Raw genomic sequence first — 15,970 nt, forward strand, 5'->3', positions numbered from 1 at the left:
GGTGTGTTGATTGACAGTAATGCTGGTTTGTTATTGGTAGGTGTGTTGATTGACAGTAATGCTGGTTTGTTATTGGTAGATGTGTTATATAGACGCTGAAATACTACTCTGTGATAGGTTAATGGATTGACTCAGTGTAAATCTTGTCTCTGATAGGTGGATGCCGCCATGCCATTTGGGTGCCTTGCCGTGCGAGATGGGCGGAACTTAGACAACATCTATGATGTCACCGATAAGTATGAGATGGGACAGGTCCTTAAAGCGTAAGTGCCATTTATATATGATCAGTAGAGACCGTAGACATTACAGCTATACCTTCATATGATCAGTAGAGACCATGGACATTACAGCTATACCTTCATATGATCAGTAGAGACCGTAGACAGCTATACCTTCATATGATCAGTAGAGACCGTAGTCTGCTATACCTTCATATGATCAGTAGAGACCGTAGACATTACTGCTATACCTTCATATGATCAGTAGAGACCGTAGACATTACTGCTATACCTTCATATGATCAGTAGAGACCGTAGACATTACTGCTATACCTTCATATGATCAGTAGAGACCGTAGTCATTACAGCTATACCTTCATATGATCAGTAGAGACCGTAGACAGCTATACCTTCATATGATCAGTAGAGACCGTAGTCTGCTATACCTTCATATGATCAGTAGAGACCGTAGACATTACTGCTATACCTTCATATGATCAGTAGAGACCGTAGACATTACTGCTATACCTTCATATGATCAGTAGAGACCGTAGACATTACTGCTATACCTTCATATGATCAGTAGACACCATAGTCTGCTATACCTTCATATGATCAGTAAAGACCATAGACATTACAGCTATACCTTCATATGATCAGTAGAGACCGTAGTCTGCTGTACCTTCATATGATCAGTAGACACCATAGTCTGCTGTACCTTCATATGATCAGTAGACACCATAGTCTGCTGTACCTTCATATGATCAGTAAAGACCATAGACTGCTATGCCTTTTAATGTTAGATATTGCTGATCCCTATGGGCCCTGGTCAAAAGTAGTGCATGACATTTGGGACGCAGATTTAAAATCCTCCCTACATGCAGCTGTTCTACAAACAGTTTTTAATTTCATTCAGTTTCCCATGTCCTCCTCCCTCTCCCCCTCTCCTCTTCCCTCCTCTCCCCCTCTCCTCTTCCCTCCTCTCCCCCTCTCCCCTTCCCTCTCCCTCTCCTCTTCCCTCCTCTCCTCTTCCTACCTCTCCCTCCTCTCCTCTTCCCTTCTCCCTCCTCCCCTCTTCCCTGCTCTCCCCTTCTCCTATTCCCTCCTCTCCCTCCTCTCCTCTTCCCTTCTCCCTCCTCTCATCTTGACATCTCCCTGCTCTCCCCCTCTCCTCTTCCCTCCTCTCCCCTCTCCTCTTCCCTCCTCTCCCCCTCTCCTCTTCCCTTCTCCCTGCTCTCCCCCTCTCCTCTTCCCTCCTCTCCCCCTCTCCTTTTCCCTTCTCCCTGCTCTCCCCCTCTCCTCTTCCCTCCTCTCCCCCTCTCCTTTTCCCTCCTCTCCCCTCTCCTCTTCCCTTCTCCCTGCTCTCCCTCTATTCTCTTCCCTCCTCTCCCCCTCTCCTCTTCACTTCTCCCTGCTCTCCCCCTCCTCTTCCTCCTTCCCTCCTCTCGCCCTCTCCTCTTCCCTCCTCTCCCCCTCTCCTCTTCCCTTCTCCCTGATCTCCCCCTCTCCTCTTCCCTCCTCTCCCCCTCTCCTCTTCCCTCCTCTCCCCCTCTCCTCTTCCCTCCTCTCCCCCTCTCCTCTTCCCTTCTCCCTGCTCTCCCTCTATTCTCTTCCCTCCTCTCCCCCTCTCCTCTTCACTTCTCCCTGCTCTCCCCCTCTCCTCTTCCCTCCTCTCGCCCTCTCCTCTTCCCTCCTCTCCCCCTCTCCTCTTCCCTTCTCCCTGATCTCCCCCTCTCCTCTTCCCTCCTCTCCCCCTCTCCTCTTCCCTCCTCTCCCCCTCTCCTCTTCCCTCCTCTCCCCCTCTCCTCTTCCCTCCTCTCCCCCTCTCCTCTTCCCTTCTCCCTCCTCTCCTCTTCCCTTCTCCCTGCTCTCCCTCTATCCTCTTCCCTCCTCTCCCCTCTCCTCTTCCCTCCTCTCCCCCTCTCCTCTTCCCTCCTCTCCCCCTCTCCTCTTCCCTTCTCCCTGCTCTCCCTCTATTCTCTTCCCTCCTCTCCCCCTCTCCTCTTCACTTCTCCCTGCTCTCCCCCTCTCCTCTTCCCTCTTCCCTCCTCTCGCCCTCTCCTCTTCCCTCCTCTCCCCCTCTCCTCTTCCCTTCTCCCTGATCTCCCCCTCTCCTCTTCCCTCCTCTCCCCCTCTCCTCTTCCTTCCTCTCCCCCTCTCCTCTTCCCTCCTCTCCCCCTCTCCTCTTCCCTCCTCTCCCCCTCTCCTCTTCCCTTCTCCCTCCTCTCCTCTTCCCTTCTCACTGCTCTCCCTCTATCCTCTTCCTCTGCACCGCAGCTCCAGGCCCTGATTTTTTAAAATAAAGCTGTGAAAATCTGATGCCTCTTGCACTGAGTTATGACCAACACACACCCCATATGGCAACACCACCATCTGGACTTAGAGCGCCCCTGTTTTATATAACACACACACACATACACACACACACACACACAGACACACACACACAGACACACACACAGTTTGCGGACGACACAACAGTGGTAGGCTTGATTACCAACAACGACGAGACGGCCTACAGGGAGGAGGTGAGGGCCCTCGGAGTGTGGCGTCAGGAAAATAACCTCACACTCAACGTCAACAAAACTAAGGAGACGATCGTGGACTTCAGGAAACAGCAGAGGGAACACCCCCCCTATCCACATCGATGGAACAGTAGTGGAGAGAGTAGCAAGTTTTAAGTTTCTCGGCATACACATCACAGACAAACTGAATTGGTCCACTCACACAGACAGCATCGTGAAGAAGGCGCAGCAGCGCCTCTTCAACCTCAGGAGGCTGAAGAAATTCGGCTTGTCACCAAAAGCACTCACAAACTTCTACAGATGCACAATCGAGAGCATCCTGGCGGGCTGTATCACCGCCTGGTACGGCAACTGCTCCGCCCTCAACCATAAGGCTCTCCAGAGGGTAGTGAGGTCTGCACAACGCATCACCGGGGGCAAACTACCTGCCCTCCAGGACACCTACACCACCCGATGATACAGGAAGGCCATACAGATCATCAAGGACATCAACCACCCGAGCCACTGCCTGTTCACCCCGCTATCATCCAGAAGGCGAGGTCAGTACAGGTGCATCAAAGCTGGGACCGAGAGACTGAAAAACAGCTTCTATCTCAAGGCCATCAGACTGTTAAACAGCCACCACTAACATTGAGTGGCTGCTGCCAACACACTGACACTGACTCAACTCCAGCCACTTTAATAATGGGAATTGATGGGAAATGATGTAAATATATCACTAGCCACTTTAAACAATGCTACCTTATATAATGTTACTTACCCTACATTATTCATCTCATATGCATACGTATATACTGTACTCTATATCATCGACTGCATCCTTATGTAATACATGTATCACTAGCCACTTTAACTATGCCACTTTGTTTACATACTCATCTCATATGTATATACTGTACTCGATACCATCTACTGTATCTTGCCTATGCTGCTCTGTACCATCACTCATTCATATATCCTTATGTACATATTCTTTATCCCCTTACACTGTGTATAAGACAGTAGTTTAGGAATTGTTAGTTAGATTACTTGTTGGTTATTACTGCATTGTCGGAACTAGAAGCACAAGCATTTCGCTACACTCGCATTAACATCTGCTAACCATGTGTATGTGACAAATAAAATTTGATTTGATTTGACACACACACACACTCACACACACACACACACACACACACACACACACACAGAGACACACACACACGCGCACACACACACACACACACACAGAGACACACACACACAGAGACACACACACGCGCACACACACACACACACACACACAGAGACACACACACACAGACACACACACACACACAAATCACACACACACACACAGTGAGAGACACACACACACACACAGACACACACACACACACAAACTACACACACACACACACAGACACACTCACAGACACACACACACACACACAGACAAACACACACACACACACACACACACACAGACAGACACACACACACACACACACACAGACACACACAAATCACACACACAAATCACACACACATACTGCACACACATACTGCACACATCCCATACTGTGTCATTATCGTAACTATTTCATACACTAAACACAAAGTTACAAATATATATATTTTGAAGAATTGATGAATTATTTAACTCACATTGTTTTACAGTGGAGGAAGACCATGTTTTATAGTTGAAGTAGACCATGTTTTATAGTGGAGGTAGACCATGTTTTATAGTGGAGGTAGACCATGTTTTATAGTGGAGGTAGACCATGTTTTACAGTGGAGGAAGACCATGTTTTATAGTGGAGGTAGACCATGTTTAATAGTGGAGGTAGACCATGTTTTATAGTGGAGGTAGACCATGTTTTATAGTGGAGGTAGACCATGTTTTATAGTGGAGGTAGACCATGTTTTATAGTGGAGGTAGACCATGTTTTATAGTGGACGTAGACCATGTTTTATAGTGGAGGTAGACCATGTTTTACAGTGGAGGTAGACCATGTTTTATAGTGGAGGTAGACCATGTTTTATAGTGGAGGTAGACCATGTTTTACAGTGGAGGAAGACCATGTTTTATAGTGGAGGTAGACCATGTTTTACAGTGGAGGAAGACCATGTTTTATAGTGGACGTAGACCATGTTTTATAGTGGAGGTAGACCATGTTTTATAGTGGAGGTAGACCATGTTTTACAGTGGAGGTAGACCATGTTTTATAGTGGACGTAGACCATGTTTTATAGTGGAGGTAGACCATGTTTTACAGTGGAGGAAGACCATGTTTTATAGTGGGGATAGGCCATGTTTTATAGTGGAGGTAGACCATGTTTTATAGTGGAGGTAGACCATGTTTTATAGTGGACGTAGACCATGTTTTATAGTGGGGATAGGCCATGTTTTATAGTGGAGGTAGACCATGTTTTATAGTGGAGGTAGACCATGTTTTATAGTGGAGGTAGACCATGTTTTATAGTGGAGGTAGACCATGTTTTATAGTGGAGGTAGACCATGTTTTATAGTGGAGGTAGACCATGTTTTATAGTGGAGGTAGACCATGTTTTATAGTGGAGGTAGACCATATTTTATAGTGGAGGTAGACCATGTTTTATAGTGGAGGTAGACCGTGTTTTATAGTGGAGGTAGACCATGTTTTATAGACCATGTTTTATAGTGGAGGTAGACCATGTTTTATAGTGGAGGTAGACCATGTTTTATAGTGGAGGTAGACCATGTTTTATATACCATGTTTTATAGTGGAGGTAGACCATGTTTTATATTTGAGGTAGACCATGTTTTATAGTGGAGGTAGACCATGTTTTATAGACCATGTTTTATAGTGGAGGTCGACCATGTTTTATAGTGGAGGTAGACCATGTTTTATAGACCATGTTTTATAGTTGAGGTAGACCATGTTTTATAGTGGAGGTAGACCATGTTTTATAGACCATGTTTTATAGTTGAGGTAGACCATGTTTTATAGTGGAGGTAGACCATGTTTTATAGTGGAGGTAGACCATGTTTTATAGTGGACGTAGACCATGTTTTATAGTGGAGGTAGACCATGTTTTATAGTGGAGGTAGACCATGTTTTATAGTGGGGGTAGACCATGTTTTATAGTGGACGTAGACCATGTTTTATAGTGGAGGTAGACCATGTTTTATAGTGGGGATAGGCCATGTTTTATAGTGGAGGTAGACCATGTTTTATAGACCATGGTTTATAGTGGAGGTAGACCATGTTTTATAGACCATGTTTTATAGTGGAGGTTTACCATGTTTTATAGTGGAGGTAGACCATGTTTTATAGTGGAGGTAGACCATGTTTTATAGTGGAGGTAGACCATGTTTAATAGTGGAGGTAGACCAAGTTTTATAGTGGAGTTTTACCATGTTTTATAGTGGAGTTTTACCATGTTTTATAGTGGAGTTTTACCATGTTTTATAGTGGAGGTCGACCATGTTTTATAGTGGAGGTCGACCATGTTTTATAGTGGAGTTTTACCATGTTTTATAGTGGAGTTTTACCATGTTTTATAGTGGAGTTTTACCATGTTTTATAGTGGAGTTTTACCATGTTTTATAGTGGAGGTAGACCATGTTTTATAGTGGAGGTAGACCATGTTTTATAGTGGAGGTAGAACATGTTTTATAGTGGAGGTAGACCATGTTTTATAGTGGAGGTAGACCATGTTTTATAGTGGAGGTAGACCATGTTTTATAGTGGAGGTAGACCATGTTTTATAGACCATGTTTTATAGTGGAGGTAGACCATGTTTTATAGACCATGTTTTATAGTGGAGGTAGACCATGTTTTATATTGGAGTTTTACCATGTTTTATAGTGGAGTTTTACCATGTTTTATAGTGGAGTTTTACAATGTTTTATATTGGAGTTTTACCATGTTTTATAGTGGAGTTTTACCATGTTTTATAGTGGAGTTTTACCATGTTTTATAGTGGAGTTTTACCATGTTTTATAGTGGAGTTTTACCATGTTTTATAGTGGGGGTAGGCAGCTTGAGGCACATGTGAAACAATATGTTCTTCCCAAATGGCTATTATATATATATAAATGCCTATTGTTCCTGGTCAATAGTTGTGTACTTGGCATCAGTGTGCCATTATATAGTTCTGTTTGGCCATCTTGAGACGCCGTAGCAGTTTTGAGAATGACACAAATCAGGAGTAAAGTTCAGTCCTCTATGATAGCAGTGAGACATACATACACTGTACTGCCACATTGAAAAGATCTATTCATTATAAGTCCTCATAACCTAAAGCAGTGCCGGATTAAACATAACTGCATATAGACTGAGCCACGTGTGGGAGTAGTAAATTGAACCGCTTCAGGCGAAGAGCTAAGGTCAACAGCTATAGCAATACAACTCAAACTGTAAGCCAAACCTAGTATCTACTGTCCGTGCAGGACGCTGGCTTCCTGTGTGAGAAAGGGTTAACCAGTCCCTTAATTTTCACAGTCTGCTGCCTCAGTTTGTATGATGGCAATTTGCATTAAACTCCAGAATGTTATGAAGAGTGATCAGATGAATTGCAAAGTCCCTCTTTTCCCATGCAAATGAACTGAATCACCCCAAAAATTATTTCCATCAACTTCATGTAATTGTCAATAAAAGCCTTTGACACTTATGAAATGCTTATAATTATACTTCAGTATTCCATAGTCACATCTGACAAAAATATCTAAAGATACTGAAGCAGCAAACTTTATGGAAATAAATATTTGTGTCATTCTCAAAACTTTTGGCCACGACTACACTTCCTCAAATTAGTCGGAAGTAGTCGCGCAATTTTACATTTTACTAATACGTTTGGCGATTAGTCTCTCGCTAAATGACAGCGAGCACTTCCTTAAAGAATCCCTACTGTTGACCAATCACAGACAAAGGGGCGTAGACTTCGGCTGCCGACTTCGGTTTGCCTTGTGAACATGTTTGTGTTCCAAGACCAAAACAAACAAAAACGTTACAAAATGTCGTCATAACTTTTCCCAACTTTTCCCAACTTCCTCCCAAAAATGTGGTAAATGAGTAAAAAAATATACAGTGCCTTGCGAAAGTATTCAGCCCCCTTGAACTTTGCGACCTTTTGCCACATTTCAGGCTTCAAACATAAAGATATAAAACTATATTTTTTTGTCAAGGGGGCCAAATACTTTCGCAAGGCACTGTATGTACTGCTGTCACGGCTTTCGTTGTGGGAAGGAGGAGTGGACCAAAATGCAGCCTGGTTGTTATTCATTTTATTTTAATAAAGAAACTATACACGATAAACTAACAAAATAACAAACGTGCGAAAAACGAAAACAGCCCTATCTGGTGCAAAACACAGAGACAGGAACAATCATCCACAAACACACAGTGAAACCCAGGCTACCTAAATATGGTTCCCAATCAGAGACAATGACTAACACCTGCCTCTGATTGAGAACCATATCAGGCCAGACATAGAAATAGACAAACAAGACATCCAACATAGAATGCCCACTCAGATCACACCCTGACCAATCAAAACATAGAAACATACAAAGTAAACTATGGTCAGGGTGTGACAAGCGCAGAGCTTTTGGAAAGCATTCAGACCCCTTCCCTTCTCCACATTATGTTACTTTACAGCCTTATCATAAAATGGATTAAATCAAATGTTTTCCTCATCAATCTACACACAATACCCCATAATGACATCACAATACCCCATAATGACATCACAATGCCCCATAATGACATCACAATACCCCATATTGACATCACAATACCCCATAATGACATCACAATACCCCATAATGACATCACAATACCCCATAATGACATCACAATGCCCCATAATGACATCACAATACCCCATAATGACATCACAATGCCCCATAATGACATCACAATACCCCATAATGACATCACAATACCCCATAATGACATCACAATACCCCATCATGACATCACAATGCCCCATAATGACATCACAATGCCCCATAATGACATCACAATGCCCCATAATGACATCACAATACCCCATAATGACATCACAATACCCCATAATGACATCACAATACCCCATAATGACATCACAATACCCCATAATGACATCACAATACCCCATAATGACATCACACTACCCCATAATGACATCACAATGCCCCATAATGACATCACAATACCCCATAATGACATCACAATACCCCATAATGACATCACAATACCCCATAATGACATCACAATACCCCATAATGACACCACAATACCCCATAATGACAAAGAGAAAACAGATTTTTAGACATTTTTGCAAATGTATTACAAATACAAAACAGAAATACCTTATTTACATAAGTATTCAGACCCTTTGCCAGGAGACTAAATTAAGCTCAGGTGCATCCTGTTTCCATTGATCATCCTTGAGATGTTTCTACAACTTGATTGGAGTCCACCTGGGGTAAATTCAATTGATTGGACATGATTTGGAAAGGCACACGCCTGTCTATATAAGGTACCACAGTTGACAATGCATGTCAGACCAAAAATCCAGCCATCAGGTTGAAGGAATTGTCCAGAGAGTACAGAGACAGGATTGTGTCACGATTCAGATCTGGGGAAGGGTACCAAAACGTTCTGCAGCGTTGAAAGTCCCCAAGAACACAGTGGCCTCCATCATTTTTAAATGGAAGAAGTTTGGAACCACCCAGACTCTTCCTAGAGCTGGCTGCCCGGCCAAACTGAGAAATCAGGGGAGAAGGGCCTTGGTAAGGAAGGGGACCAAGAGCCCAATGGTCACTCTGACAGAGATCTATAGTACCTCTGTGGAGATGGGAGAACCTTCCAGGAGGACAACCAGCTCTGCAGCACTCCAACAATCAGGCCTTTAAGGTACAGTGGACAGATGGAAGCCACTCCTCAGTAAAAGGAACATAACAGCCCAAAGGCACGTAAAGGACTCTCAGAGAAACAAGATTCTCTGGTCGGATGAAACCAAGATTGAACTCTCCGGCCTGAATGCCAAGCGTCACGTCTGAGGGAAACCTGGCACCATCCTTACGGTGAAGCATGGTTGTGGCAGCATCATGCTGTGGGGATGTTTTTTAACAGCAGGGACTTGGAGACTAGTCAGGATTGAGGGAAATATGAACGAAGCAAAGTACAGAGAGATCCTTGATGAAAACCTGCTCCAGAGCGCTCAGGACCTCAGACTGGGGTGAAGGTTCACCTTCCAACAGGACAACGACCCAAAGCACACATCCAAGACAGTGCAGGAGTGGCTTCTGGACAAGTCTCTGAATGTCCTTGAGTGGCCCAGCCAGAGCCTGATCTAACACCTCTGGAGAGACCTGAGAACAGCTGTACAGCGACGCTTCCCATCCAACCTGACAGAGCTGGAGAGGATCTACAGTGAAGAATTGGAGAAACTCCCCAAATACAGGTGTGCCAAGCTTGTAGCGTCACACCCAAGAAGACGCGAGGCTGTAATCGCTGCCAAAGGTGCTTCACAACAAAGTACTGAGTAAAAATCTGAATATTTATGTAAACGTGATATTTCATTATTTTTTTACACATTTGCAAAAATTGCTTTGTCATTATGGGTCACTGCGTGTAGATTGAGGGGAAAATGTATTTAATAATAATATAATAACAATATTTAATATTTTATAACGTTCTCAGTTTATCTGGTTTACTATTTCGAGGTCTGTGTTTGGGTAAAATTAACATTTTTGTTCTATTCTATTTTTGTTTCATTCTATTAACTGCTGACAACATTTCTCTCAAATTAACATTTTGTCATTTAGAGCATTTATTTGCAGAAAATGACAACTGGTCAAAATAACAATAAAGATGCAGTGTTTTGTCAGACCTTGAATAATGGAAAGAAAATAAGTTAATTTTTAAACAACACAATACTAATGTTTTAACTTGTTGTCAGTAGTTTATAGAATAAAACAATATCTGACAGGACCTGCAATACCTTTTGTCCTTATGATTAATTGTTTTACTGTCTGTTTTGTCATTTATGAATATGTTAATTATTTAGTTTCTATGGCCTATAGCAGTAAAAGGACAAATTCAATATATATATTATTTTAATTATATGTTTTTTACCTAAAATTCTAAATCAAATTGATAAATGATCCATGGTGAAACAATTCCATATGTTTAGGGTTCTAGGGTTAGGGATGCATCTGTCCTCTCTCTCTCTAGGGTTAGGGATGCATCTGTCCTCTCTCTCTTTAGGGTTAGGGATGCATCTGTCCTCTCTCTAGGGTTAGGGATGCATCTGTCCTCTCTCTCTTTAGGGTTAGGGATGCATCTGTCCTCTCTCTCTTTAGGGTTAGGGATGCATCTGTCCTCTCTCTCTCTAGGGTTAGGGATGCATCTGTCCTCTCTCTAGGGTTAGGGATGCATCTGTCCTCTCTCTCTTTAGGGTTAGGGATGCATCTGTCCTCTCTCTCTTTAGGGTTAGGGATGCATCTGTCCTCTCTCTAGGGTTAGGGATGCATCTGTCCTCTCTCTCTTTAGGGTTAGGGATGCATCTGTCCTCTCTCTAGGGTTAGGGATGCATCTGTCCTCTCTCTCTCTCCTATCCTCTCTCTAGGGTTAGTAGAATTCCTCTCTCTCTCTCTCTCCTCTCCTCTCTTTAGGGTTAGTAGAATGCATCTGTCCTCTCCTCTCCTCTCTCTAGGGTTAGTAGAATGCATCTGTCCTCTCTCTCTCTCTCTCTCCTCTCCTCTCTTTAGGGTTAGTAGAATGCATCTGTCCTCTCTCCTCTCCTCTCTTTAGGGTTAGTAGAATGCATCTGTCCTCTCTCTCTCTCCTCTCCTCTCTTTAGGGTTAGTAGAATGCATCTGTCCTCTCTCCTCTCTCTCCTCTCTTCGCTTTAGGGTTAGTAGAATGCATCTGTCCTCTCACTCTCTCTCTCTCGCTCTCCTCTCCTCTCTCTAGGGTTAGTAGGTGGTTATAGAATTTAACAGCTCTTTTCTGGATTTTGATAATTAGTGGGTATCGGCCTAATTCTGCTCTGCATGCATTATTTGGTGTTCTACGTTGTACACGGAGGATATTTTTGCTGAATTCTGTGTGCAGAATTCCTCTCTCTCTCTCTCCTCTCCTCTCTTTAGGGTTAGTAGAATGCATCTGTCCTCTCTCTCCTCTCCTCTCTTTAGGGTTAGTAGAATGCATCTGTCCCCTCTCTGTCTCCTCTCCTCTCTCTCTCTCTCTCTCTCTCCTCTCCTCTCTTTAAGGTTAGTAGAATGCATCTGTCCCCTCTCTCTCAATTCAATTCAATTCAAGGGGCTTTATTGGCATGGGTAGCATGTGTTAACATTGCCAAAGCAAGTAAGGTAGATAATATATAAAGTGAAATAAACAATAAAAATTAACAGTAGACATCACACATACAGAAGTTTCAAAACAATAAAGACATTACAAATGTCATATTATATATATAATATATATATATATATATATATATATATATATATATATATATACAGTGTTTTTACAATGTACAAATGGTTAAGGACACAAGATAAAATAAATAAGCATAGATATGGGTTGTATTTACAATGGTGCGTGTTCTTCACTGGTTGCCCTTTTCTCGTGGCAACAGGTCACAAATCTTGCTGCTCTGATGGCACGCTGGAATTTCACCCAGTAGATATGGGAGTTTTTCAAAATTGGATTTGTTTTCGAATTCTTTGTGGATCTGTGTAATCTGAGGGAAATATGTCTCTCTAATATGGTCATACATTGGGCAGGAGGTTAGGAAGTGCAGCTCAGTTTCCACCTCATTTTGTGGGCAGTGAGCACATAGCCTGTCTTCTCTTGAGAGCCATGTCTGCCTACGGCGGCCTTTCTCAATAGCAAGGCTATGCTCGCTGAGTCTGTAGATAGTCAAAGCTTTCCTTAATTTTGGGTCAGTCACAGTGGTCAGGTATTCTGCCGCTGTGTACTCTCTGTGTAGGGCCAAATAGCATTCTAGTTTGCTTTGTTTTTTTGTTAATTCTTTCCAATGTGTCAAGTAATTATCTTTTTGTTTTCTCGTGATTTGGTTGGGTCTAATTGTGCTGCTGTCATGGGGCTCTGTAGGGTGTGTTTGTGAACAGAGCCCCAGGACCAGCTTGCTTAGGGGACTCTTCTCCAGGTTCATCTCTCTGTAGGTGATGGCTTTGTTGTGGAAGGTTTGGGAATCGCTTCCTTTTAGGTGGTTATAGAATTTAACAGCTCTTTTCTGGATTTTGATAATTAGTGGGTATCGGCCTAATTCTGCTCTGCATGCATTATTTGGTGTTCTACGTTGTACGTTGTGATATTTTTGCAGAATTCTGCATGCAGAGTCTCAATTTGGTGTTTGTCCCATTTTGTGAAGTCTTGGTTGGTGAGCGGACCCCAGACCTCACAACCATAAAGGGCAATGGGCTCTATGACTGATTCAAGTATTTTTAGCCAAATCCTAATTGGCTAATTGTCCCCTTACTCTCTCTCTCTCTCTCTCTCTCTCTCTCTCTCTCTCTCTCTCTCTCTCTCTCTCTCTCTCTCTCTCTCTGTCTCTCTGTCTCTCTCTCAATTCAATATGTTTAGTGTTGGTAGAATGCATCTGTCCTCACTCTCTCTCTCTCTCTCTCTCTCTCTCTCTCTCTCTATCCCCTCTCTCTAGGGTTAGTAGAATTCATCTGTCCTCTCTCTCTCTCCTCTCCTCTCTCTAGGGTTAGTAGAATGCATCTGTCCTCACTCTCTCTCTCGCTCTCCTCTCTGTCTCTCCCCTCTCTCTCCCCTCTCTCACTCCTCTCCGTCTCTCTCCCCTCTCTCACTCCTCTCCGTCTCTCTCCCCTCTCTCTCCCCTCCCTCACTCCTCTCTGTCTCTCTCCCCTCTCTCTCCCCTCCCTCACTCCTCTCTGTCTCTCTCCCCTCTCTCTCCTCTCTCCTCTCTCTCTATTTGTCTCTCTCCCCCCTCTCTCGCTCCTCTCTGTCTCTCTACACCCTCTCTCACTCCTCTCTGTCTCTCTCCCCCCTCTCTCACTCCTCTCTGTCTCTCTCCCCTCTCTCTCCTCACTCTCTCTCTTTGTCTCTCCCCCCTCTCTCCCCCCTCTCTCTACTCTCTCCTCTCTCTCCTCTCTCTCTCTCCCCTCTCTCTCTTTGTCTCTCTCCACCCTCTCTCCCCCTCTCTCTCCTCTCTCTCACTCCTCTCTCTCTCCTCTCTCTCTCTTTGTCTCTCTCCCCCCTCTCTCACTCCTCTTTCTCTTTCTAGGAAGGAGTTCTGTGAGCTTTGTATGGCTAAAGACCGACAAACCAACAAGGTGTTTGTCTGTAAGAAGTTTCTGAAGAAGGACGGGAGGAAAGTACGCAAGGCTGCCAAGAACGAAATCCTGATCCTCAAAATGTATGTGATCCTATTTAAATGAGTCTTTCTTTATGCATCTGAGTGGGAGTAGAAACCCTGACGGAACATTTGAAAGCAGGCTTATCAAAGTACAGCTGACGGTTTTTGGTTTCTGTTTTCTCCATTGATCAAGCCAGGGAGTCCACACACCTGGCATCCCAAATGAAACCCTGACAGAACATTTGAAAGCAGGCTTAACAAAGTACAGCTGACGGTTTTTGTTTTCTGTTTTCTACATTGATAAAGCCAGGGAGTCCAGACAACTGGCATCCCAAATGAAACCCTGTGCCCTGTAGAGTCTACTACTTTCAACACTGGTACAGGGAGGAATTTGAGATGTTCTCCTAAAGTAGGGAGCCATTTGAGATGTACAACTGTTCTCCGGATCTAAAGCAGACATTCATTTAAAGGAAGAATTAAACCCAGCCTGCAGACACTGTGGTCCTCAGTCCTCAGCCAGCAGACACTGTGGTCCTCAGTCCTCAGCCAGCAGACACTGTGGTCCTCAGTCCTCAGCCAGCAGACACTGTGGTCCTCAGTCCTCAGCCAGGCAGACACTGTGGTCCTCAGTCCTCAGCCAGCAGACACTGTGGTCCTCAGTCCTCAGCCAGCAGACACTGTGGTCCTCAGTCCTCAGCCAGCAGACACTGTGGTCCTCAGTCCTCAGCCAGCAGACACTGTGGTCCTCAGTCCTCAGCCAGCAGACACTGTGGTCCTCAGTCCTCAGCAAGCAGACACTGTGGTCCTCAGTCCTCAGCCAGCAGACACTGTGGTCCTCAGTCCTCAGCCAGCAGACACTGTGGTCCTCAGTCCTCAGCCAGCAGACACTGTGGTCCTCAGTCCTCAGCCAGCAGACACTGTGGTCCTCAGTCCTCAGCCAGCAGACACTGTGGTCCTCAGTCCTCAGCCAGCAGACACTGTGGTCCTCAGTCCTCAGCCAGCAGACACTGTGGTCCTCAGCCCTCAGCCAGCAGACACTGTGGTCCTCAGTCCTCAGCCAGCAGACACCGTGGTCCTCAGTCCTCAGCCAGCAGACACTGTGGTCCTCAGTCATCAGCCAGCAGACACTGTGGTCCTCAGTCCTCAGCCAGCAGACACTGTGGTCCTCAGTCCTCAGCCAGCAGACACTGTGGTCCTCAGTCCTCAGCCAGCAGACACTGTGGTCCTCAGTCCTCAGCAAGGCAGACACTGTGGTCCTCAGTCCTCAGCCAGCAGACACTGTGGTCCTCAGTCCTCAGCCAGCAGACACTGTGGTCCTCAGTCCTCAGCCAGCAGACACTGTGGTCCTCAGTCCTCCGCCAGCAGACACTGTGGTCCTCAGTCCTCAGCCAGCAGACACTGTGGTCCTCAGCCAGCAGACACTGTGGTCCTCAGCCCTCAGCCAGCAGACACTGTGGTCCTCAGTCCTCAGCCAGCAGACACTGTGGTCCTCAGTCCTCAGCCAGCAGACACTGTGGTCCTCAGTCCTCAGCCAGCAGACACTGTGGTCCTCAGTCCTCAGCCAGCAGACACTGTGGTCCTCAGTCCTCAGCCAGCAGACACTGTGGTCCTCAGTCCTCAGCCAGCAGACACTGTGGTCCTCAGTCCTCAGCCAGCAGACACTGTGGTCCTCAGTCCTCAGCAAGCAGACACTGTGGTCCTCAGTCCTCAGCCAGCAGACACTGTGGTCCTCAGTCCTCAGCCAGCAGACACTGTGGTCCTCAGTCCTCAGCCAGCAGACACTGTGGTCCTCAGTCCTCAGCCAGCAGACACTGTGGTCCTCAGTCCTCAGCCAGCAGACACTGTGGTCCTCAGTCCTCAGCCAGCAGACACTGTGGTCCTCAGTCCTCAGCAAAGCAGACACTGTGGTCCTCAGTCCTCA

General features: G+C 45.1%; 1 protein-coding gene across 1 annotated transcript in view; it reads left to right on the plus strand.

The window, feature by feature from the left end:
* The window catches only part of camkvl (CaM kinase-like vesicle-associated, like), a 167,214-nt gene that overhangs the window by 52,632 nt on the left and 98,612 nt on the right, over positions 1-15,970 (plus strand). Inside the window, exons 2-3 of the mRNA XM_064922112.1 lie at positions 157-263; positions 13,978-14,109. Coding sequence (XP_064778184.1) covers positions 169-263; positions 13,978-14,109 — 227 coding nt within the window. The 5' untranslated portion in view covers positions 157-168. The remainder of the gene's footprint in view (positions 1-156; positions 264-13,977; positions 14,110-15,970) is intronic.

The sequence above is a fragment of the Oncorhynchus masou genome, chromosome 18 (assembly GCF_036934945.1).
Source record: "Oncorhynchus masou masou isolate Uvic2021 chromosome 18, UVic_Omas_1.1, whole genome shotgun sequence".
Taxonomy (NCBI): Eukaryota; Metazoa; Chordata; class Actinopteri; order Salmoniformes; family Salmonidae; genus Oncorhynchus; species Oncorhynchus masou.